The sequence below is a fragment of the Tachysurus fulvidraco genome, chromosome 1 (genome assembly GCF_022655615.1).
Source record: "Tachysurus fulvidraco isolate hzauxx_2018 chromosome 1, HZAU_PFXX_2.0, whole genome shotgun sequence".
Classification (NCBI taxonomy): Eukaryota; Metazoa; Chordata; class Actinopteri; order Siluriformes; family Bagridae; genus Tachysurus; species Tachysurus fulvidraco.
The window spans coordinates 37,235,977-37,261,433 of NC_062518.1; the positions used below are offsets into that span (position 1 = coordinate 37,235,977).

General features: G+C 38.3%; 2 protein-coding genes across 4 annotated transcripts in view; both read left to right on the forward strand.

Moving 5' to 3' along the window:
- Positions 1-1,832: 1,832 nt before the first annotated feature.
- pygmb (phosphorylase, glycogen, muscle b) lies at positions 1,833-20,254 on the forward strand. Its single transcript, XM_027178334.2, has 20 exons — positions 1,833-2,186; positions 3,919-4,020; positions 4,105-4,183; positions 4,283-4,386; positions 4,496-4,627; positions 5,528-5,639; positions 5,881-5,963; positions 6,127-6,270; positions 6,716-6,808; positions 7,468-7,614; positions 10,464-10,627; positions 10,885-10,999; positions 11,762-11,863; positions 15,090-15,237; positions 16,191-16,249; positions 16,369-16,510; positions 16,692-16,899; positions 17,516-17,650; positions 17,803-17,869; positions 18,991-20,254. The coding sequence occupies exons 1-20, from the start codon at positions 1,944-1,946 to the stop codon at positions 19,138-19,140; spliced, it is 2,529 nt and encodes an 842-aa protein (XP_027034135.1). The 5' UTR covers positions 1,833-1,943; the 3' UTR covers positions 19,141-20,254.
- Positions 20,255-20,905: 651 nt separating this feature from the next.
- clcn5b (chloride channel, voltage-sensitive 5b) overlaps positions 20,906-25,457 on the forward strand; it is a 31,128-nt gene continuing 26,576 nt past the window's right edge. Inside the window, exons 1-2 of one of the 3 annotated variants that reach the window (XM_047815934.1) lie at positions 20,906-21,406; positions 22,515-22,647. In XM_047815934.1, coding sequence (XP_047671890.1) covers positions 22,518-22,647 — 130 coding nt within the window. In that variant the 5' untranslated portion in view covers positions 20,906-21,406; positions 22,515-22,517. Of the gene's footprint in view, positions 21,407-22,509; positions 22,648-25,457 lie in introns of all 3 variants that reach the window. The other 2 variants (XM_047815930.1, XM_027178335.2) reach the window with 2 other exon arrangements.

The window sequence follows — 25,457 nt, forward strand, 5'->3', positions numbered from 1 at the left end:
CACCATGTTGAGCTCGCTTTTTCTTTCTTTTTCTTTTTTTAAAGGGTAATATATTAGTGCAAATATCTTAAATATGCTAAGACGCATGGTTTTCCGGTGAACTTCTCTGTCCTGCTTTTTGTCATGGATCTCATCAGGAATGTTCCTCTTATGGAAGTGTTACTATATAAAGCTCTCCTGTAGCACATGTGGTCAGACACAATTACAAAACCGTTTATAACTCAGTGGTGTTGAATTCTTGAATATAATGGTCGTGTTTAAATTTCTTAGGTCATAGGTTTATTTTAATGCGATTATTCTAATGTGTTATTGTTTCTATAGTAACATCTGACCCATTCGTATTTATATGGTAGACAATCCGCATACAACAGTCTAATAATAACTGGGTTAAGAATCTGGTGGCTGGCAAAACATTTATATGGTGAATCTTTATGTAAATAAATGTTGCTTAATAAATGATGCTTTTTTTCCCTAGGGTTGACAGATTGATTCCTGTTTCCAGGATAATCACTAGGGAAAACTAGACTGAACCATTCACAAGCTTTAATTTATCAGAAGCAGTTTTATTAGCTAAGAATGATTCCACATGCAATTAAGTTGTCACTGATTTTGATTACCGAATACAGTGGACACGACAAAATTGTACAATTTTTACAACCAATGTATGTGTGACATGATGCAGGGGAAATACAGACAACATACAATAATCAGTGGCTGTGCTTCAGTGGTTGCTAGTAGGATTATTCAAGTGTCTTATGTGATTAACACAAGGGAGGTTTCAGGGAAGCTAACAAACTTCCCAAAGCAACGCATGGGCTTTGGTTAATTATTATACACCTACGAAGTGGACATGTATCAGAATTTCAGGCTTATTGGCATTTGGTTCTAGCTGTTGGTGACATAAATAACACTATACATTTAGCTTGCACTATATAAGATAAAAAACAGACTATACGTACAATGTGATACAATATAGACAGTATGAGTATTTAAATATGAATACAGAATATATGACTGGTCAGTTATGTACATTAAGTGTGAGAAGTGTATGGTAGTGCTAATAACAGTATTGTGTAATAGTGTGCTTTTGTACAATATACTGCAACAGTAGTGTGTGTAACATATACTGATGATGTGATGACTGACAGTTCTGATAATGCAGTACTTATAGATATTAAGCAGGGAATATGATTATGGTGAGTTGTTAATCAGGGTGATTGTCTGGGGAAATATACTGGTAGGATACTGTCACTTACTAGCACATGATGTGCTGAATGAGAAAATCACACAATCTGGCAACCTACCCAGCAACAGCCCGCCCCATCCAGTGCAATAACCTAACGGACCTGAGAGTGTACGACCGCCTGTAGGGCATTTCAGTGATGAAGACTCCGGCTCTTTTCAGCGAGTCTGATGTTTTGAATCAGTTCACCAAAAAGAACCGAATCCCAAACGGTTCATTTCTGTTTTCTTTTCCCCCACGATTTTTAACATTACTATGCATTAATCATTAACCTAAATGTCAGCAAAAAAAGAGTTGTTTCTCCTAGTTTCGAAGAACCGACTTGTTCTTGAAAGACCCATAGCTATTCAGGAGTACTGCAGCAGTGTGTGTGTGTGTGTGTGTGTGTGTGTGTGTGTGTGTGAGAGAGAGAGAGAGAGAGTGTGTGTGTGTGTGTGAGAGAGAGAGAGAGAGAGAGAGTGTGTGTGTGTGTGTGTGTGAGAGAGAGAGAGAGAGAGAGAGAGAGAGTGTGTGTGTGTGTGTGAGAGAGAGAGAGAGAGAGAGAGAGAGAGAGAGAGTGTGTGTGTGTGTGTGTGTGAGAGAGAGAGAGAGAGAGAGAGAGAGAGAGAGAGAGAGAGAGAGAGAGAGAGAGAGAATAAAGCTCCTCGTCCCCCTGCAGCTTGCTGTCTTGTCTGAACTGAAAGCCTCTCATTCTGTCACCATGCCGAAGCCTCTGAGCGACCAGGACAAGAGGAAGCAGATCTCAGTGCGCGGTCTCGCCGGGGTGGAAAACGTCTCCGACCTGAAGACCAACTTTAACCGGCACCTGCATTTCACCCTGGTTAAAGACCGCAATGTGTCCACGAAACGTGATTACTACCTGGCGCTGGCCAACACCGTGCGCGATCACCTAGTGGGCCGATGGATCAGGACACAGCAGCACTACTACGAGACGGACCCGAAAGTAACACACTCTTATAAACATACTAATAGTGTGAGCAGAGGTAGCCATGGTGACGCATACGCCATTCCATTGGTGTCATTTTGACTGTCATGGCTGCTGTGTAGTGTGTCACGGTAGTGTGCAATTCAGCACGTAGCCATTTTGCGCAGTGTATGTATGGAAACGTGTGTGCGCGCGCGTGCGCTTAGATCTCTGTAAGGACATGATATCCAAATAAACAGGGATATGGACCAGGTTTGACCTTGCCATGACATTTGGCTGGTGTGTGCAAGGAAAACATCCAAAAAGCTTTATGCAAATAAAAAAAACCCCTAAAGAATCGCATATTTATTTATGTTTGCTGAGGTTATGGTTTTATTTAGGTGTAAACATAGCATTTATTAATGATAGCTGTTTTTATCATGCTATCAGTAGAAGGTCCTTGCAAGGATAGTAAGTGTGTGTGTGTGTGTGTGTGTGTGTGTGTGTGTGTGTGTGTGTGTGTGTGTGATGTATTTAATAGTTGTTGTTTAAAATTTCCTAGAAAATAAAATAAAATTTCGGACATTGTTCCCTTTAAATCAGCTGTCCCACTGTTGCCAGATTGTCATTTCCTACTCAACAGAGCATATTAAGTTTAAATGTAATTAATTTTAAGAAACTTTTTAATTTTAAGAAACTTTTTTTTATTTAAAAAATCACTATATTCACTAGTTTCACGCGAATGCCATTTATATTATCTATTTGGAATTGGATAGGAATAAGATGGAGATCAATTAAAAGGCCAATCTGGCAACCGTGTGCAGCCTGTTACGTAATTACAATGCTAAGATTGATGTTTGTGCATTTAGGTAGCAGACTGAAAGGCGGAGAGGAAATAAACTGAGCTATTGGCCGTGATGTACAGGTTTAGAGCCCAGTGCAGCTCACATTGACTTAAAAAAACAAATTATGTTCTCATGGAGTGCAAATGTTGGTTTTGGGGAATACCTGTGTGTGTGTGTGTGTGTGTGTGTGTGTGTGTGTGTGTGTGTGTGTGTGTGTGTGTGTGTGTGTGTGTGTGTGAGAGAGAGAGAGAAATGAGGGGGGGGGAGTGTGTGTGAGAGAGAGGGGGTGAGAGAGAGTGTGTGAGAGAAAGAGAGCATTCAAAATGAAGGTCTTGCCTCTTTACAAAGACAGTCAGACCTTTTCAGAGGCTCACTCACCAGTGCAGTTATTTATACACAAGAACAAATGCCAGGTCACACACACACACACACACACACACACACACACACACACACACACACACACACACACACACACACACACACACATACTTGTTCTCACTACTAAATTCCTGATGGTGACAGACCGTAAGTGCAATCTGAGGTGATACAGACCCTTACTGACAGATTTTAGTGAAGGACTGAAGAGCACACAGACCTATCGGACCTGGGTGTCAGTGTATATGAATGTAGATTAGAAAAAAAGCAATTTCAATGCTGTGTTAACACAATTTAAGTTTATGGTAATTCATATTTTATTGGTTTATGATATCTGGAAAATCGAGATGAAACATGGCACCAAATCCCACTGGCACCATTTTTAGAAGGTACCCAGATGGCATTGTGGGAATGTAGGAAACATTTTACCAAAAGTTTGACCAATTTTTTGATGAAACTCAATTTTGGACAATAAAAAAATCATATTTGCTGATACCAGCAGTTAAAACTGATCACTCTTACTGAATGTCTGTCTCTGCTGTCCGCAGCGTGTGTACTACCTCTCTCTGGAGTTCTACATGGGCCGCACCCTGCAGAACACCATGGTGAATCTGGCCCTAGAGAGTGCCTGTGATGAGGCCACTTACCAGGTGAGATATACAATAAAATACTAGTTGGGAATAAAGCTATTTGCGATACTAGGAACGTCTCTAAATCTATTCCCTTTCATCTAGTTGGGTCTGGATATGGAGGAGCTGCAGGACATTGAGGAGGACGCAGGTCTGGGTAACGGAGGCCTGGGCCGTCTGGCAGGTTGGATACAATATAATTCAGTTTGGCATCAAACTGCGTGAAAGATTTTTGTCATTCATTCTAGACTAAAATTGTTCTCCCCCTGTATATCCTCGATAGCTTGCTTTCTTGACTCGATGGCGTCTCTGGGTTTGGCAGCTTATGGTTATGGAATCCGTTACGAGTTTGGCATTTTCAACCAGAAAATTGTCAGTGGTTGGCAGGTTAGTGACTGTGTGAGCGAGAAAAAGAGAGAGAGCGAGTGAGAGAGAGAGAGAGAGAGAGAGAGAGAGAGCGCGGATGAGCAATAACCCTTTGCCTGATATCTGACAGGTTGAGGAGGCAGATGATTGGCTGCGCTATGGTAACCCGTGGGAGAAAGCCCGCCCAGAGTACATGCGCCCTGTGCACTTCTATGGCCGAGTGGAGCACAATGATGATGGGGTTAAATGGGTGGACACGCAGGTATGACCATCATCAGCACCTATCATCAGATCGTGTTCTGATCATTAAATATTTATATTTTGCCAGGGTGTTTCATGCAACAATGAGCCAGCTTATTAGAAACATCACAAACATTTAAAAGAGCAGTGCACATTTCTTTTAGATTCGATGCTACTGTTGAGATGAACTGCAACTGCAAGGAAAACATCTATAAGCCTAGACTTTGTACACAATCCTAGTCCTCTTAATACCTGTTATAGATGTCTTGAGAGAAATTTGTACATATAGGATAGGATTTAATCTAACACATTGAAGTTAGATGTTAAAGATGGTAAAGCAGTTAAGGATTACGCTTGATGATAGAAGCTAGGACCGCTCAGAGTGTTTACAGTATATCAAGAAACCTTCGATATGAATACATATGAATTTGGTGACTTATGAATACATTCAGTGCATCATACATTTACCAGACATATAGAAATAAACTATTATTTGTTTAAAAAACTTTATAGCAATACAGTTTATAGCAATAATTATATCACATTTCTGTGTCGTTAACAGATGCATTATAAGCAGTGTTTATGACACATTATATCACCAATAACAAAGACATTCAGCTCTACAAAGTGTAGCACAGATTTATTGACATTTTTAAAATAGCAATATAAGATATATATAATATAAATATATAATATATATTATATTAATATTATATATAATATAATGGCCTAGGAATGCTTTGTATCATTATTTGTGAATTTACTTAATAGAATAGTCATTTGTTGAAATTTTTACCAGAATTTCTTAAGTTGTGGAACCTCTGTTCATTTTAAAGTGGAGTACTCTTCTTGTCTTCATAACATGAGCTGTGTGTTTGAACTGAAAGAAGTGGTTCCAAGCATGCATGGTTTGTTTGAACAGGTGGTTCTGGCCCTGCCTTATGACACTCCTGTCCCTGGATACAGAAACAATGTTGTTAACACCATGAGACTGTGGTCAGCCAAAGCCCCCTGCGAGTTCAACCTCAAGGACTGTGAGTCCTTTATCATAACTCATTCAGTACACTGACCATACATACTGTTGTCAATATCTTTAAAATATAAAGAATAATAGTAGACTTTTTATATTCATTTGTAGACCCTCTTGTATTCTTATCTATACATAACATACATATAATAGTATATATAATAGTCCTAATTAATGTTGGGGATAAAAATGGCGAAACGATCTGAACATCATGTTTGTTACACACTAACACACACTGTGTTTAACAGTCAATGTTGGTGGCTACATCCAGGCTGTTCTGGACAGGAATCTGGCTGAGAATATTTCCCGTGTGCTTTACCCCAATGACAATGTGAGTGCAATTTTATATTAACAATTCAGTTGATCAATAGGAAGAAGGCCACACTATGTAGTAATACCCTGTTTACACTACAGTTTAAGTGAATGCTAGTAAAATGGCAGATCTGTATTTTGAACGTTGTGTGTGTGTGTATGTGTGTGTGTGTGGGGGGCAGTTCTTTGAGGGGAAGGAGCTCCGTCTCAAACAGGAGTATTTTGTGGTGGCTGCTACTCTTCAGGACATCATCCGTCGCTTCAAGGCCTCTAAGTTCGGTTCGACAGAGGCGGTGCGCACAGACCTGACCAAGTTACCCGAAAAGGTGAGAACTGGAATACTGCACATGGAGGGTTTCAAAGTCTCATTACTGTACAGGTGTCTGTTTTTTTTTTCTGAAGGTTATATGAGTGTAAGAGTATAAATAAGGGTGTAAAGTAGTGTATGACTATAAGCTACAAACCTATGAAGCTATAATAACTGTTTTTTTTGAAGAGTAGATTTTGATCATGAGAGTGTTAGCATCGACTCTTTTTTATGATAACACATCAGAAACATTTCTCAGTTCACACAAATCTACTCAGAGTTTCTAATTACAGAGTATTTACTCAAAAACACATTTCTCTTATTTCAAAATGACTAGGAACAGAACATGTTATTAAAATATATAATTCACTCCCACAATTCAGGCCAGTGTAAAAATTCAGTATATTTCTGTGATATTTTCTTTGGTGAGATTTTATCCTGCCTTGCTGTGTTTTGCCGTGCAGGTGGCCATCCAGCTGAACGACACACACCCAGCTCTCGCCATCCCTGAGCTGATGAGGATCCTGTTGGATGAGGAGAAAGTGCCTTGGGATACAGTATGTGCTGATGTCTATTTCATTGTACACATATAGCAGTAAACATTCTCTTCCAGGCTACAATTCCGGGCATGAACTAATCGTTATCTCTTGAATCTGATTGGTCAGAACCAGATAAGATTCATAGGTTTATATAACCGTGCTTTTAATATTCTGTACTAATTCAAACTGACTTGTATGGCAGATGCTCCACATAACCTAATCCTAATTATCAACCAATTTTAACAAAGCAAACAAATATCAAACACACAAAGCACTGCGTTTAATCGTCTTGTTTAAAGAAGAGACCATTATTTAACATTTATGGAATGAGTCTCCAGTAAGTAGATAATATCAAGGCAGAGAATTTTGTGCTTTTTCTGCTTCTCTACAATAAGACTTGTGTATTTTATTACGTTTATGAGGAAGATGAAAAAAATGTTTTTGAGCTCACTTGTATTGTGGACATTCGACAACATTAATTGTCACTAAAAATGGATGAAAAAAATATAACATTTTGTTCATTAATACATAAACAAAAGCTAGTTTTTACACATAACAAAGAGGAACTATGTACCAACTGGTCGTTGATTATTTTGCTGATAACAGCATGTTGTTGTCTAATGTGATCCTATGCTGCATGTTTTCATGCGTCTTCTTTACTCTCTCTTGTTTTGTAGGCATGGGACATCACAGTGCGTACCTGTGCCTACACTAACCACACCGTCCTTCCAGAGGCTCTGGAGCGTTGGCCTGTAGACCTGTTCCAGAACCTTCTGCCTCGCCACCTGGACATTGTCTACGAGATCAACAGGCGCCACCTGGAGGTGAGCTGAGAAATCCTGTTTATTATAATGAATGCTATACTCCAGTATGTAAAAACAAACAGAACGGCTAGATTTGTTTGGAGATTGTACCCCGATTACACCTGGTTGTTTTCTTGTATTTAGATTGTATGCCACATGCATTTATATCTGTATTTAATTATGAGTCTGGTTCAAACCTGTCTGTGTCCCAAATCACCTACTAACACTATGCATTAAAAGTATTTACTCTTTTTGTGAATAGAGTGTAAAGCACACGAGTATGCAAGTACTGGGACACACTTATTCGCACCTCTCTAAAATGTTTCTAAAATGCTTAAGGAAACAAAACTCCTACCTCACACAAGGAGTTGAGGGTAATAATAGCTGAAAAAGTGTGCACAGATTCACACTCACACACCAGATTCACACCAGGGCCGTATTCATAAAGATCATTAGTGTAAAGAGTTTCTCCTAGTGAAGTAATTCTAAGAAAACTCTTAGAAATTTGGGTGTTTCTCCTTAAATTTAAAAAGAAGACCCTAGTCAAGATAAAAGTTATTCATAAAATGCATAAAATTCTGCACTGTGTCAGAGATGTTTACATTTACATTTGTAACATACAGATGTTAGCGCATCTGTAATACGGTCACGGACGTAATCCCTACACGATGTAACCTCAAATATCTTAACATAGAGACAAAGTGAAGACTTATAATAGACCAGATTTAAAATGTAAAAGTTACATTTCTTGTTTAAATTTGAACAACCAATCACAGTCTTCAATTGAATGTGTCATACCCAGTAACAGGGTTTAGCCCCGCCTCCTCTCTAAGATAAACGTTTTGTAATTTCCTGAGATTGGTCCTGAATCACTCTTAATATAAGATTCCTAAGAAATTTATAAGATAATATAAAAAGGATACTATGATTTGGGTTGGATGGAAGGTGAATCGGGACTCTCACAAGCAGACCGTGCCACTGGGGTATTTGTTGTAGCCTATTAAGCCTACTAAGACTTCATGCATAAGTATTCACCCCCCTTGAACTTTTCAATATTTTCAGATCAGATCAGAATCAGATTTATTGGCCAAGTGTGTTGACACACACAAGGAATTTATTTCCAGCAGTATGTGACTCTCAAAGGTACAGACATAAATAGCACAATACTATACAAGAAAACAATGCAGATGATGAGATACAATGTAGACAGAATGAGTATACTGTAAAATGTGGATATAGTATGAATCAAATATAAAATATGAATATAGAATATGAACGATCAGTTATGTACATAAAGTGTGGGAATATTTGTGCAAATAACAATATTGTGCAATATTATGCTTTTTGTGCAATATACAGACAGCAGCAGTAGTGTGTGTAATATATACAGATGATTTTTGTAGTGTTAAAATCTGGAATGGTTTCTTAGTACTTATTTGGTCCCCCCCCCCCCCTTTTTTAATGCCAGAGTGCACTTAAGTTTTCATGAACTTTAGTGTTGTCAAATCCATCAAAGTATCATCTGAACTCATGCTTCAGTAGAGATTAAACAAGATTAGACAAAATCTGACCTTTTGCAAAAAGCAGTTAAAAAACTTTCATGATCACACATTTGCTTACATTTAAACAGGAACATAGAAATTGTTCACAGAATTCTGAATTTTAAATATTCAAGACATGGAATATTTAATTTCTTTTTCTAAAAGTCTGTTTATTTTTTAATTAAGAAAAAAAACCCCCACACAATTCTACTTTTAAGGAGCAGACATTTGGACTCTGTCCAGACACAGTATAGACACAATATAGACTAGACATAGTATTTACCCCTTCTGCTGTGTAATTAGTTTTGGTGCAACAGCCATCAGATGCCCCATGATTAAATGGATGGAGTCCACCATAAAGTGGGCTTAGTATAAAGACACCTGTTCCTTAAAGACCCCAGAGATTTTTTAGAGAACACACCTAAACAAGCACCACCATGAATACCAAAGAGCTAGAAAATCAACTACACAGTTCTGTGAAAGTATTCATCAGAATTTGACTATAAAAATATTTTTAGCAAAACTTTTTTTTGGTGCTCATTGTTTCCTGGTGCTTTATGCACACTATTGTTTCTGTATCTAATCATTTGTACAGCTGTTTTAAATTTCCCTAAACTCTAAAGATAAAGAGCGAAGAGCGTGGACAATGTGTTTGGAGTCTGATGTGGTTCACAGACAAGGATGTATTGATACTTGAGACACATCTGGCTACAGTTTAAGTCAGACCACATCACATGGTGCATTTTGGTCTGGGATGCATTTTCTTTTACATTTTATATGGATAATCCCTGGGTAAAGCCCTGATATTTAAAATATATGAAACAGTGGATTTTGGAGTCTTTGTGTCCTGGTTTGCTATAGTCAGTCATAAAGACAAATAAAACAGGTCACGCTTGTCAAGTGTGGTGTGAGATGTGTTTGCTGATAACATGTTAATTTACAGCATGTTTGTTTGCCATATACCTTCTTAAGAAAGCAGTTGGTGTAACATATGAATGTTAAACGTATGAAATATTGGTGTAACATATGAATCATACACACTGGAAGAAAGCAGACTTTAGAAATTGTCTGAACAGTTTACTGACATATAATGTAGAACAACATGGTTTAGTTATAGTATTTTAATTATAAGCGATTTTTAGTGATAGAGTTTCAGTGTTTTTATATAGTTAAATGGATTGAGGGCTAACTGAAAAAAACTCATTTTTAATCCAGAATGTAAATGAGTGTTTCAGGATGTTCTTGTGTGTGATGCTGGACGTTGACCATCAATTTCATGTCATGCTGTTAACCTGTTCAGAATATCTCTTCCTCTCTTTTTCATCTTAGCGAGTCTCCTCTCTGTACCCCGGCGATAGCGACCGCTTGAGGCGCATGTCTCTGATTGAAGAAGGAGGACTGAAGAAGATCAACATGGCTCATCTGTGCATCGTTGGCGCTCATGCTGTAAACGGCGTGGCACGAATCCACTCCGAAATCATTAAAAGCACAGTGTAAGTCTCAAAGACTACATGCAGGATCAGATAAGAGATAAGCAGAAATAAGCTATATGCTGGGGGAAATGAGTGAACTAGGGACCATGCAGATATGTGCAAAAGAGCATGAAGCTCTAATGATTAAATATATCCATTTGGCCACTACATAGTTCATGACATCAGGATATTGTCACGTAGATTTATATTAGATTAGTTACGATGTTACCACATGCTATCGTAAATGTCAGTTCGTGAAATCAGTGTTTTGTCTCCAGGTTTAAGGACTTTTATGATCTAGACCCACAGAAGTTTCAGAACAAGACCAACGGCATCACCCCTCGCCGCTGGCTGGTCATGTGCAACCCTGGTCTGGCGGAAGTCATTGCTGAGGTGAGAGGTGCCATAAATACACACATGACTGATCTACTTAATGAATGTGTAGATGATAGATGATACTGTAGATAAGGACAAGTAAAAAAAGCTTTACTGTACTTTCAGTGTGGTGCTTATTAAAAGGGGAACTCGGAAAAACGGGTATCACTATGGCTAATTTCTGCCCGTGAAAATATTTTTCCTGGTGATTTTCTTTTCCATAAAAATGATGGTTACTGTCATTTATTTAAAAAAAAAAGATTCTTCTACTTTAAGAACAAATGTTTCTAACACATGATTGCTTTTAATCTTGACAAAGCTCAATCACATTGAATAACAAAAGTTTAACAAACATTTTTTCTTTTTTTCTTTCTTTTTTTTTTAATATGTCAAAACCTTGTTAGCTTATTTCTGATTTCTCCACATGGTTGTTAGCCTAAGACCTTAGCCTAATCGTTATAGCTCAGTTTATAATCGGATACCAAAATACCTTTCATGGTCTTGGGTAAATCTTTAATGTCAGATTGTTTACCATCTCAGTTTTGGAGGAAAAACATCTGAAACGTTTTTCAGTTTGGGAAAAGCATCCGATGGTTTTTAGAACCATCCAAAGCACCACATTTCACCATGAGAAGAATTTCCTGGGCTGCCACACATACTGTATATGAAACTCTTGTAGGATTTCAAGAAAGTAAATGAGTAAAAATACTGCATGGCTTTTATTTATATGTTGTTTATAATAAGATCTTATAAGATGTAATACTGTATATCAAACATTAGCGGATTGGTGAGGATTACATTCGTGATCTGGATCAGCTGAAGAAACTCCTGGAGTTTGTGGATGACGATGCGTTCATACGAGATGTTGCCAAGATCAAACAGGTAAGAAGAGATGACTCGAGCTGATCCTCTAGTACATACTATAGGTGTCAAACTCCCTGCATACAATTATATCCGGCCCATGAGATTATTTTATATAGATCTATCATTATTGTTATTAATGGCCCAGCGATATGATAATGACAACACACAAACTTCAGATACCATTATGCAGCGCAACAGCTGCCTTGCCGAATTATAGGTTACCGGGAACATTCCCGCATCAATCAAGCCAAGCGTCTGTTGCTGTATACAACCCTATTGTAAAGGTTCACGTGAAGCTGCTCTTATGGGAGACACAAATACACCAGTGCAACTTGGCTCACTTTCCCTGTTGCCAAGTAATGTTGGTGCAACCACGTTCCCTAATGTGCACTTTGCTGATAAACTGTGCACTTCACAGTGAGTTCTCACGGCGCTTTGGAGACTTTGAAGCACAAAAAAGGAATTTCGAGCTGCTTCATAACCCATTTGCTGTTGATGTGGAAACTGCACCTGTACAGATTTAGATGGAGCTGATAGAGCTGAAGGGACGTTGAAGGCAAATACAACACTGCAGGGCCCGCAAAGTTTATTTTCTCCATTCCTGAAGCAATGCCTCAGCCCCGTCTACATGCGGATCGAACCTTGTGCATGTTTGGTAGCACATATCTGTGTGAGAAGCTCTTCTCAGTGATGAAGATGAACAAAACAGCACACAGGAGTCATCTCACTGATGAACACCTGCAGTCCATCCAGAGAATCTCCACAACACAGAACCTTACGCCAAACCTAAATGAAATTGTTGCCAAGAAAAGATGACAAGCATCCAGCTCTGACAAAATAGCATAAGAGCAAAGAAAATGGAATGTTTTGATTTGTTATTTTTATTTTTTTGCTGAAAAGCACAAATGTTATTTATATTTCCAGGGTTTTTTGGACCATGCTCATATTTTGAATTTGTATGATTTTGACAGGAGATATTTTTATAGAGAGCAAAATATTTAAAGATATTTAAAGTTTAAGGTTATTTTCTATAAAATGACAAATAGCATAAGAGCAAAGAAAACTGAATGTTTTTATTTTTTATTTTTACTTTTGCGGAAAAGCGTAATTCTTTTGCAGCATGTACATAGTATAATTTCAAATCAAATCAAATTTTATTTGTCACATACACATACATACACAGTATGACATGCAGTGAAAAGCTTTTTGCATCTGTCTGGTATTCAAACATAATAAATGCAATTAGGGATAACAAATATAACCAAAAGGAGGTAGATAAATAAAAAAGTATAAACTATATATATATATATATATATATAAAAAAAAATAATAATACATATACTTAAATATACATGAATGCGTATGGTTTCAATCATTGTCCTTAAAGTGTCCGTGTGCAGTATGGTGTGTGTATAAGGTGTATAAAGTGGCACTTTGCTGTGCAAGTCCAGAGTTAAAGTGTCAGTGCAAAATAGGTGTGCAGAAAAACAGTGAAGGGGAGAGGTCCAGATCTAGATCCTCGGTGTTTCCTGGTTTAAACTCCGAATGGCCTGCAGGAAGAAGCTTCTCCTCATTCTCTCTGTGTTTGCTTTCAAGGAGTGGAAGCGTTTCCCTGAACCCAACAAAGAGTCCATTGGCTGAGATCCTTTACAATCTTCCTGGCCCTGGTCCGGCACCGCGTGCTGTAGATTTCCTGCAGGTCAGGGAGCTCGGTGTGGATGGTACGTTCAGCTGACCGCACCACCCTCTGGAGGGCTCGCCTGTCCTGCATGGTGCGGTTCCCTAACCAGGAAGGGATGCTACCAGTCTTTAGCACCTGAGAGGGTAGTTTGAAATCCCTTAAGCGTCTCAGATGGTACAGATGCTGCCGGGCCTTCTTCACCAGGGTGTTGATGTTACAGGACCAAGACAGATACTGTGTGATGTGAACACCTAGGTACCGGAAACTGTCCACTCTCTCCACTGGAGTCCCGTTGATGTTTAGCGGTTGGTATGACCACTCCTGCTTTGTGCTGAAGTCCACTATCAACTCCTTAGTCTTGCTGACGTTCAGGAGAAGATTGTTCTCTCCGGGTATTTAGTCTCCTGTAGGTAGGCCGTCTCGTCGTTGTTGGAGATTAGGCCCACCACGACAGTGTCGCCAGCAAACTTGATGATAATTGATGATAATTTTGACAAGGGATATTTTGATGGAGAGCAAAGTATTATTAAGTTATATAAAGTTTAAGATGATTTATTCTGGAATAATATGCCTATCTGTTTTTATTCATATTATGTTAAATAAATGTTTATCCTGTTCGGCCCGCGACTTAAAACGGGCTTTGAGTTTTGGCCCCCTGTGCAATTGAGTTTGACACCTCTGGTCTAGTAGATCCTATAGTACAGAGTCTCTGCTGACACAACAAACACCTTGAGTGGTTGAATCATTTCTTTAATTGTAGGATTTAATTGCATGTTGCACCTTTTTGGTATGTGTTTCATTGCGATTTTTGTTTTTTAAATCTTCATGAGTATCTGCTATTATAAACCTGACAAACAAAATTTTTTATTTTTTTTGGTCTATTTTTCCTAAAGGCCAAAAAAAATGGAATATGTGCCTGTTTTGTTGTGCTCAAGTTCAGTGTTGAATTTCTTTGTCATGTCACACTTTGTCATGTAACTAGTGGAGATATATATTTATTATATTTCTTTTATATTTATATTTATATTATTTTTTATACTATATAAATATATATTTATATTTATATTTATATTTTTTTTATTACTTTTTATATTTATATTATATATTATTATATATTTATTAGAGATATACATATATTTCATAGAAAAAATCCCCCAAAAATCTCAAAACAATTAGTTTTATTTTACACAAATGTTTATATATTTAAAGTAAATGGTGATATAAAAGCCATTTCTGCTCTCTGGGCCCTTATCCCTCAATTGCTCAATAAATTGTAAGTCACTCCGGATAAAGGTGTCTGCTAAATGCTGTAAATGCAAGTGTTTGTAAATAAGCCTCTAAAATTTGAAGTCATTATATCAACCACTTAAATTCTGTGTAAGGTTATAAACAGAGGGAGAATATAAGGGAGAATTATAGTTTTATTAGACATTGAACTGTACTCGAAAGATTGGTTAAATCTAGCACCATAAAACTAAACCATTCTTTGGTTTGTGTTTCTAGACGAACGTTTACTTTGTATACCACTGTTTTAATCCTCACTCCGATTTTCTGTATTTGCAGGAGAATAAGATGAAATTTGCAGTGCATCTTGAAGAGCATTATAAGGTGAAAATCAACCTGAACTCCATGTTTGATGTTCATGTGAAGAGGATCCATGAGTACAAGAGGCAGCTGCTGAACTGCCTGCACATCATCACACTCTACAACCGTAATTACACCAGTTCATACAGCTCTTTTCCTCACCGGTGTCTAATGGGAAAATTCCATTAAAACCCAGTACACTTTACACAAAAAAAACTTTACACAAAAAAAATATAATACATTAAAACACACTTATGAAACAATTTTTTTCAGTCCCTTATGGATTTTCCAGTGAAATTTCTAATATTTATTAATATTGAATATATTTACTTATAGTTACATATAATTATATGTAATTATGAATATTTGAAATATTCCGATGCCTTTCTATGTGACATTTATGACTGAATAAATGATCTATCTATCTATCTATCTATCTATCTATCTATCTATCTATCTATCTATCTATCTATCTATCTATCTATCTATCTATCTATCTATCTATCTATCTATCTATCTACATAAAAATGCAGGGTAAAATTCAACTGTGATGGATTTAAGATTTAATCCTCCATGTTTAAATCTAATCATCCAAAACAACTTCAGGATGTCAGGGAGAAATGTTATCAGTATATCAGTATAAAGTCAGTACCTCAGTATAAAATACAACAGTCTCTCCAACCATCTCCCATTAGTCTATCATATCACAACAACTGGTTAAGAATACAAATACCATCTGATTCCGGATAAATGAATACATTTGCTGACTATTATTTATTAGATTCCAACTATATTAGAAAACAAATAAATTCTTTAGATATACAGCAAAAAAAAGCTAAATCTCTCTCTCTCTCTCTCTCTCTCTCTCTCTCTCTCTCTCTCTCTCTCTCTCTCTCTCTCTCTATCAGTACTATGTACTGTGCGGCAATTTGGGTTGTCTGGTTAATGAAACAAGGCTGGTAGCAGGAATGGTTTCATTCTAATTTGTTTTAGCACACTGCTACCTTTCACTTCAGTCAACACTCAATTGAATAGATCTTTGTCTCAGAACTTAAGTAAGATTGATTTGTTTCCATTCAGGCATCAGGAAGGAACCCAACAAGGCCTGGACTCCCAGGACGATTATGATCGGCGGAAAGGTGATCATGTTATCATGTCTTATTTTGGATATTTTTCTAAACTGTGATTATGTGGATGAATAAATTTAGCTGTTTCTCTCTCAGAATTAAACAGTGAAAGTTTTCCTATTTTACACCAGGCTGCTCCAGGCTACCACATGGCTAAGATGATCATTAAGCTCATCACATCTATTGGAGAGATAGTAAATAACGACCCAGTGGTGGGAGACCACCTTAAAGTCATCTTTTTGGAGAACTACCGGGTGACACTGGCTGAGAAAGGTGCTGTGTTTTATTATAACTATTAATATCTCACATAGATTACGCTACTGCTTTAGATAATTCTTCCTATATGATATTTTGCCCTTTAGTTGGAATGGTGGTCATCATATATAGATTTTTGTTTGGATTTTTGGTCAGGCATATTTTTGTTTTGACTTGCTCCTCTATCTTCTCTGTGTAGCAATCCCAGCAGCTGACCTGTCTGAGCAGATCTCCACTGCAGGGACAGAAGCTTCTGGAACAGGAAATATGAAGTTCATGTTGAATGGTGCTCTGACCATCGGAACTATGGATGGAGCTAATGTGGAAATGGCGGAGGAAGCCGGAGAGGAAAACCTCTTCATCTTTGGCATGAGAGTGGAGGATGTTGAGGCCATGGATAAGAAAGGGTAACAAAAAATGAGTGATTTATGAATCTAGGTGAAAATGCTAACCAATTGTGAATAAATCAGACCCATTCAAGTCACTGCACATAGGACATGAGTGTAAACAAAAGCTTCTGCATTGGCTGTGTGGCCTCTGTACTTGTCAGTCTTAGTGAAGGAGGTTTGGCTCTGTACTTGTCAGTCTTAGTGAAGGAGGTTTGGCTGTGTACTTGTCAGTCTTAATGAAGGAGGTGTGGCCTCTGTACTTGTCAGTCTTAATGAAGGAGGTGTGGCTCTGTACTTGTCAGTCTTAGTGAAGGAGGTTTGGCTCTGTACTTGTCAGTCTTAGTGAAGGAGGTGTGGCTCTGTACTTGTCAGTCTTAGTGAAGGAGGTTTGGCTCTGTACTTGTCAGTCTTAGTATAGAGATATAGAGATAGAGATATAGAGTCCCCATACTGGTCTTGTCCCAAACATCAAAAATATGTTTTAACAGAAATGAGAGTAATAGAAAAACAAGATGAAATCAAATTTGTAAATAAACTATAATTATTTTGATTTGTTTAAATGCTAAGTTAAAATGAGCATTTCATACACAATATTAAAAATGCATTTTTTTTTACAAACATTTGTGTTTTCCAGGTACAATGCTGCTGAGTATTATAGCCGCATCCCAGAGCTCAAGCAAGCCATTGATCAAATTTCTGGTGGATTCTTCAGTCCCAGTCAGCCAGACCTCTTCAAGGACATCGTCAACATGCTAATGAATCATGACAGGTCAAAACTAATTTCTCCCTGGCAGGAAACTAGACTCTTACTCTGTTGCATGTTTGTGAATTAGTGTACTGTCTTTTATACATATAACCTGCTGTGTTCATTATTTCATTATCATTACTGTTCTTTGTGTTCTGTACATTTCTCTTTTGCAGATTCAAAGTATTTGCTGACTTCGAGGATTACATTAAATGCCAGGATAGAGTTAGTGCTCTGTACAAGGTCAGTGCACAGTGCACTTTTACAGTAAAGTTGAAGAAACTTTTCCAATACTCTAAATACCAGGACATGAAGCAATGAAGTACTCTAGAGTCTCTATGCTGTTAGAAAAAGTAGTTCATCAGGTATTTTGTTTCCTAACGTACAAAAAAGGTCTCTGAAAGTCAGAACAGGGCTCCGTAAGGTACAATGATTCAATTTCTCTAACCAAAGATATAAAATATGTACATGTAAGAGTAAACTTTAAACCCCAGTATAATCAGATTTGTTGAGAACATTAATAAATAGCAAGCAGACAGTCTGAAAAGTACGTCTTATTCCAAGGAGACCAATAAATCTGTTTCCATCATTTTTTTGTTCCAGCTTTAAACAATAGCACTTGGTTTTCTTTTACAGCTATTGTAACACACTTGAGTAATAGAACTTAGTACACTTTTGTGTTAAATCATAGATCTCTCTCTGTTCTTCAGCCAGCTAAACTCCCTGGAAAACAAACAAAAAAATATTTATGACTTGTTTCTTTCCCAATTCTTGATTATGGGTCCCAATGCTTTAATGACATCTCCTGTGTCTTGAGGTAGATTCTGCCTGTTGTAGCTCACTTTCACACAAAATAATTGCCCCCAAATGTTTTCTATCAGGCTTTACAGGCCAGCCAGTGTGTCATTTTGTGCTTACTGAACAGGTCACACACACTTTTGACCCTACAGTTGTCAAGCTAGAAACATAAGAGTGTCAATTCTGTGTTCTGCTTGGACATGACATCAGGTCAACTCCTTGAACTCAGCTTCCCAGAACATATTGTAGCATGCAAACAATCCTCAGCTCAACACACCGCCATCATGTTCTCAGTCTCACAGAGCTTAGATCACACCCTCCTGCTGCTAATTATATGTACACACACACACACACACACACACACACACACACACACACACACACACACACACACACACACACACACACACACACACACACACACACACAGTGAGTGGCTTTGCTAAGTAATTGCTAAGCATTGCCTTCTCAGACTTTAATAAGCCTTCATATCAACATTATTCTGTCACTGTCTACACGTGACTATGGTTGGATTTAACTAATTATTAATGCTACTCTCCAAACAGAACACCAAGGAATGGACCAAGATGGTGATTCGCAACATTGCATGTTGTGGAAAGTTCTCTAGTGACAGGACCATCTCTCAGTACGCCCGTGAGATTTGGGGTGTGGAGCCGAATTTGGAGAAGATCGCCGCTCCAGATGACCCTCGCTAAGCAGCTACTCAGCATTCACAAGCTCTTCTGGCTGGAGTTGTTCATACATTTAGTTGCAATGTGGTTGTGCAAATGTGTCTATGTGATTCTGTCATTGCTGATTGTGTAACAAATCCTGTGAGATACGGTTCCTCTGCTTCAGTTACAGAAATTAACATCCCGCTTTTCTGTGTGGTGTGTAATAAGGAGAAGGTAACATTTCTTTATGTACCTCTTTTCAGGACTAAACTCTGTGTAGCAGTCTGCCTATGAACAGAACGCTAAGCATTTAATAGTTTCAATTTGTTTGAATGGATCTATTTTGTCTTTTTTCTCATTAACCAAAGAACAACCCAGTTATGGAGAATTTAGTAGGACCCACTGTGACGTATAGAACTGGAGTTGTCTGGAGTTGTCTGGAGTTTGTCTGTCGGTCAGCATCTCATATTCAGCCACATGGATGACTGTTACTTGCTTGGATTCATTGAGATATTCCTGCATGACTTGGTGTGTAGTGTTTCTGAAGTGTTTTTAACTATGATTTTAATATTAATAGAGGCTGTTCTTTCATCGTATCACATCATATAAACTGATATTGACTCATTATAGCTCAGTTGCTGTTCATGTAAACCTCATAAAAATCATTGAGCCACCTCACAAGTATTATACTGTCTTCGATCTGGCACTTTCTCTGTTTAACAGCACGCTAAGAAAAGCTGCCTTAGTTAGCGTGTATGTGTGTGAACATGTGTGCTAGTGTTTGAAAGCCTTATAGATGATGCAACTTCCTCCTATCTGTACTAGTCCTCAGCTTAGAGACTGGTGAGCAAGCCACTTTAATGAAAAGATTTTTTAATCTATGCTTAAATAAATATAGAAGATTTAAGATTCGTTTTCTCACTGGAGTGTGGCAAATACTAAACTGTGTCATGTTTGACTAAAAGAAAAAAGTTGGCTGTATGTATTAGAGTATATGACTATAAGCTATGGCAGTTTTTGCTCTGTACCACTGTATCATACTCTGAATGTTATTCCTCTGTTGGTTGACAGCTGACAGATCATACAGCATGGGCCAACATCTGTCACAGAAATCCACCTCAAAATAATAATTAAATAAAGCATACCACACAACACATGCCTGTCGTCAGTCTTTCATGGACTACACAGCAGGATAAGTAATTATATATGGTTTAGAGAACCTAATAATCGGTTACTTAAGGAATAAAACGTTTATTATTTTCCTAAAGAACACATCCTGAAGTGTGTGTGAATCCTCATAACACCTACTGTCCAATCAATCCAACATCTCTGTGCTATAAGTAAAATTCAAGGATGTCTTGTTTTCCTGTAAACATGCTTAGGTTTGAGGTTTAAGTGATCACATGGCAAAAGACGTTTACTTCAGGAAAGGAGACCTGAGAAAGATTTCTGCAGTAAGTAATATTAATAACTATAATACTTAAGGTTAACTTAAATAAAAAAACAAAAATATTTACACAAATCCTATCACTGCTTCATAGAATGATGTGAAATGAAACAACATGCATTTGTGTATAAGGAGTTGTGTATAAATCATATACAGCTGTGCACAATAATCTAACGTGTACTTTCACTTTCCATTAAACTTCAAGTGTATTTTTGAAATGAATTTGTTTTTTTTTAAACGTGTAGAATTCTAGTAGTCGTACAGTTCGTGTTAAGTGACGTAAAGCACACCAACACAGTGAGGGGCAGCATCGACCAAACTAAATAAATCAGTGATTTAACACAGGACGCATCCAATCTTCATAATAAAGCGCATAATCCCGGTAATCTGGCACGACATGCAAGCTGCTACACACGGAATAGCAGCTGAAACCCAAATGGCTCTGTCTTTGCTCTAAATAAGTGCCCACGTAGGGTTTAAGATGATACATCAGTCTTCTTGTGCACTATATATGTATGAAAGTAGGCGGTTCGGACACACAAGGCTGCTTGCTGTCAGGAAGGAAGTTTTGGTCGGTCTCCAGCCTGAGGATTAAACTGCAGGGGAACGACTTTACACGTCGTGCGTAAAAACGGCTTAAAGTCATAGGATAATGTGACAGATTTATAACTCTTCAGTACGTTAGTGGTGGAAGTGTGAAAGGGGAAGAGGACTCGTAAACACACACACACACACACACACACACACACACACACACACACACACACACACACACACACACACACACACACACACACACACACAATGGAAGTTGAAGCACTGGTGATCCTGTGACGCATCTGAACGCAGCACGTACAGAAGGTATGTACAAAAAAGGTTTCTGTTTGAAACTCCAACTTAATTCTAGTATTTTCAAACTTTTATTTGTTGTGTTTAAACGCTGGTGTTGTTATATTAGGAAGGAAAATGTTGGATGGCCAACTTGATTCGGTGCCATTTGAAATCCTTGTGTAACTTCAGTTTCATGTGATTTACTGACATTTAGTTCAGTCTCGGAATGACTTGCATGTTCAGTTGTTTTGGGTTTGCTCAGATTCCTACATTACCCACAATGCTGTTTATTAGTGGTGCTAGTTGTATTTTACTTCATTGTGTCATTCTGCCTAAACGGAAAGATGCAGCAGAGCTTTAGTCCAGATACTCATCTGTACACTCTGCTTGTTCATACTAACTAGTACCACCGCCAAACACCATCAGGCTAGTCATCTTGTAGGTTACTGATTAGCTAAGCCAAATCCCTGGCATATATACATATATACTGCTTTGCATTTCCAATTCATTGTTTCCTGCCTATCTTACAGTTATGTTTATATTTCAGTAATTCCATTGTACATCTCTGGAAAACAAGCGTTATGTGATATCAGCAACAGACAACTGCTAACTTCTTACAGGAATAATGAAAATGCAGCATTAACAGACAATTAACACCACCATCATTAAACACGTCACACATACTGTACTGCAATATAAAGACATGCACTGTGTTTCATGTTGGAGTTCCTTTTAATGTATTTTTTTTTTCATTGATCTGGCTTGTGGTGTGTGAGTCATTTGGGTTAAAAGTGTCCATGGGGTTGGAAAAAGTGTGTTTGTTGTGTCCGTACTTGGCATTGATCTTTCAAATCCATATTTTACTACCTTTTTAATATAGAACATCTGCCTCACAAATGTTACTCAGTTTTATATATGCATGTGAATGTGTATATAACAAGTTTCCTGCTTCTTGTACACATTAGGTTCAAAGTTCATCTCATTTTTTTAAGGCCATTTTAAACCAGGATTCATTAAACATTCCCAGACTTTAGACATTAATGAGCAGGAGTCGGGCTCCTCGAGTTTATCACTATTACAGTGTGTCACTGATTACTTATCATAATCCTGTTTGCTTGTTTGTGTTGTATAAGGACAGAAGATGGAGAACAGTGGCTTCTATAATGACAACTACAACAGTGGAAGCAGTGATGATGACCTGGTTGACCTCAGTGGCACAGCTCAGGATCTCCTCGAAGATATGCCATACGACGAGTGGGACCACAACTCGGGTACGCATCCAGCATAGAAATCCTGTTCTTCTTAACCCAGAGCTGTTATTGTAGATTCATGTGGGGTTGGCTATATTCTGAATATAAATGGAGTGGAATGTTGTCTTAATGTGTGCAGTTGGAGCATTGACAGGAACAGTACATGATGATGATTCAGTGGAAAACGGGGAAGATTTTTAAAGCTGATTCTCTTTACCTTTTTTCTCATTCCTCTTCTTCATTCTCCCCATACACCCAAAATATCTTGTTTCTTTGACAGATTAACTTTTCTCCAGCAAGACAGATAAAATCTTGCCAGAATACAAAATCATGAGATGACAAAATGGGCACATGTACAAAAAAAAAAAAAAGCAATAACAGATGAATTGAAGTGAATAAATGGCATTAACTAATGTTAATGCAGTCTGTTGTAGTCATACTTTACAGTACAAATAATTATAATAATGTTAACCATTTAGATTTTATGCATGATCTAAAACAAAATATATTTGTTGTATATTTCATATTTTAATGAATATTCTTTTCCGTATATTTTCCCTTCACTTCATATACAAGTAAATCATATTTATATTGTAATTCTTATTTTATTTTTAATTAAATTTTCTATTTTTATTTAATTATTTTTTTTATACATAAACAGGCACTGCATGTCTATACTTTTGTATGTGTGGCCTAAAAACTTTAAACACAGTATTTACAGAGGGAAAAGGCCTCTGAAAAATGTGTTGATGTTGACACACACAAGGAATTTGGTTCCAGTAGTTTGTGACTCAGACATAAATAACATTATACTATACAAGATAATACAGACTGTACAAGAAATGCAAATGTGATACAAAAATTATGAGTATAAAAAATATGAATATAGAATATATGACTGATCAGTTATGTACATAAAGTGTGGGAAGTGCAATTAACAGTATTGTGTAATATTTTGCTTTTGTACAATATACAGCAGCAGTAGTGTGTGTAACATGTACTGATGATGTGATGACTGACAGTTCTGATAATGCAGTACTTATAGATATTAAGCAGGGAATATGAGGATGGTGAGTTGTTAATCAGGGTGATTGTCTGGGGAAAGATACTGTTCCTGGTTGTGGTTAATGCATGGTTATCTAATTGTACTGTTAAACATGACGTTTGTCCAGGGCACCAGTACAGACATCATGTTCACTCTCCACACTGCTGCTTCTTAGATACTGGTGACATTTCAGTGATGTCAAATACATTTCATTACAGGACAAGGAAGTTTACTCTCTGCACTGAAGTGGTGTTTAGTCTGCCTGAATAAAGCCAGTCACAGTTTTTCCTTCCTCATTTTTCTTCCTTCTGTCACTAACACTCTGAAGCTGCTCCTCATTAAAGCACAGTATTTCAAATGAATTTGTGTGAGTGTGTGTTGGTAGGAGTGAGAAATAGTGTCGGGGGGTGTGTGTGTGCGAGTGTCGGGTGTGTGTGTCCAGGGGGGTGTGTGTGTGACTGACTGTCGGTGGTGGGTGTGTGTATGTGTCTGACTGTTGGTGGGTGTAACTGAGTGACTGTTGGTGAGGGTGTGAGTGAGTGAATTTCGGTAGGGGAGGGTGTGAGTGACTGTTGGGTCTAAGTGAGTGAGTGGGGGTGGGTGTGAGAGTGAGTGAGTGACTGGCGGGGTGTGAGAGTGAGTGAGTGACTGGCGGCGGGGGTGAGAGTGAGTGAGTGAGCGAGCGACTGGCGGCGGGGGGTGAGGGTGAGTGGACTGGCGGGGGGGGTGAGAGTGAGTGAGTGAGCGAGCGACTGGCGGCGGGGGTGAGGGTGAGTGACTGGCGGCGGGGGTGAGAGTGAGTGAGCGAGCGACTGGCGGTGAGGGTGAGTGAGTGAGAGTGAGCGAGCGAGCGACTGGCGGCGGGGGTGAGAGTGAGCGAGTGAGAGTGAGCGAGCGAGCGACTGGCGGCGGGGGTGAGAGTGAGAGAGGGAGAGTGAGCGAGCGAGCGACAGGCTGCGGGGGTGAGAGTGAGCGAGTGAGAGTGAGCGAGCGAGCGACTGGCGGCGGGGGTGAGAGTGAGCGAGTGAGAGTGAGCGAGCGAGCGACTGGCGGCGGGGGTGAGAGTGAGCGAGTGAGAGTGAGCGAGCGAGCGACTGGCGGCGGGGGGGTGAGTGTTGATAGTCCTGTATGTGATTAGAGCAATGTGACCTCGTTCTTTCCTAGTCAGTAGAAATGATCTCATCTTTTTTCTGTCAATGTCTAGATAAAGAAGGAGAAGTAAGTAATAGGATTGGGGAAGGGTTTTTATGGTTTGTGATTCTTCCTTTTCGTTGTATTGTAAAGGTATTGAGTTTGACGTGTCTTTACATCCTGCAGTGAGATTAGATCACAGTGATTTGTGCCTAGATCAGAGGGCTACAAGAGGAGAAGCAGAAGAGTAGATTATATCAGTGTTTAGTCTGGGGGGGTGTTCTACTATCATCCTGTACAATTAGGATTGTGAGGGCATTTGAAGGGCAGGTGGTTGGCGTAAAAAAAAAAGAAAACAATAAAAAAAAACAGCTCTTCACTTATTTTGATCTCATTTTTAATGTGTTTTTGTGGCTGGAATGTATTACAGATTGGCCACTGAGAAAACCAACAACTATTCTATTCTCAGTCACTGAGATCACATTTTCCCCATTGTGAAGTCTGATACCTGATGAAGGCTTTTGACCTGTACTGTATCTGCATGACATGTATATTACATTGTGCTGCTGTTACGTGATTGGCTGATTTGAATAATGACATTTTTTGTATGAGTATACAGTACAAAAACATTACTTTTCATAATTACTTTTTCTTT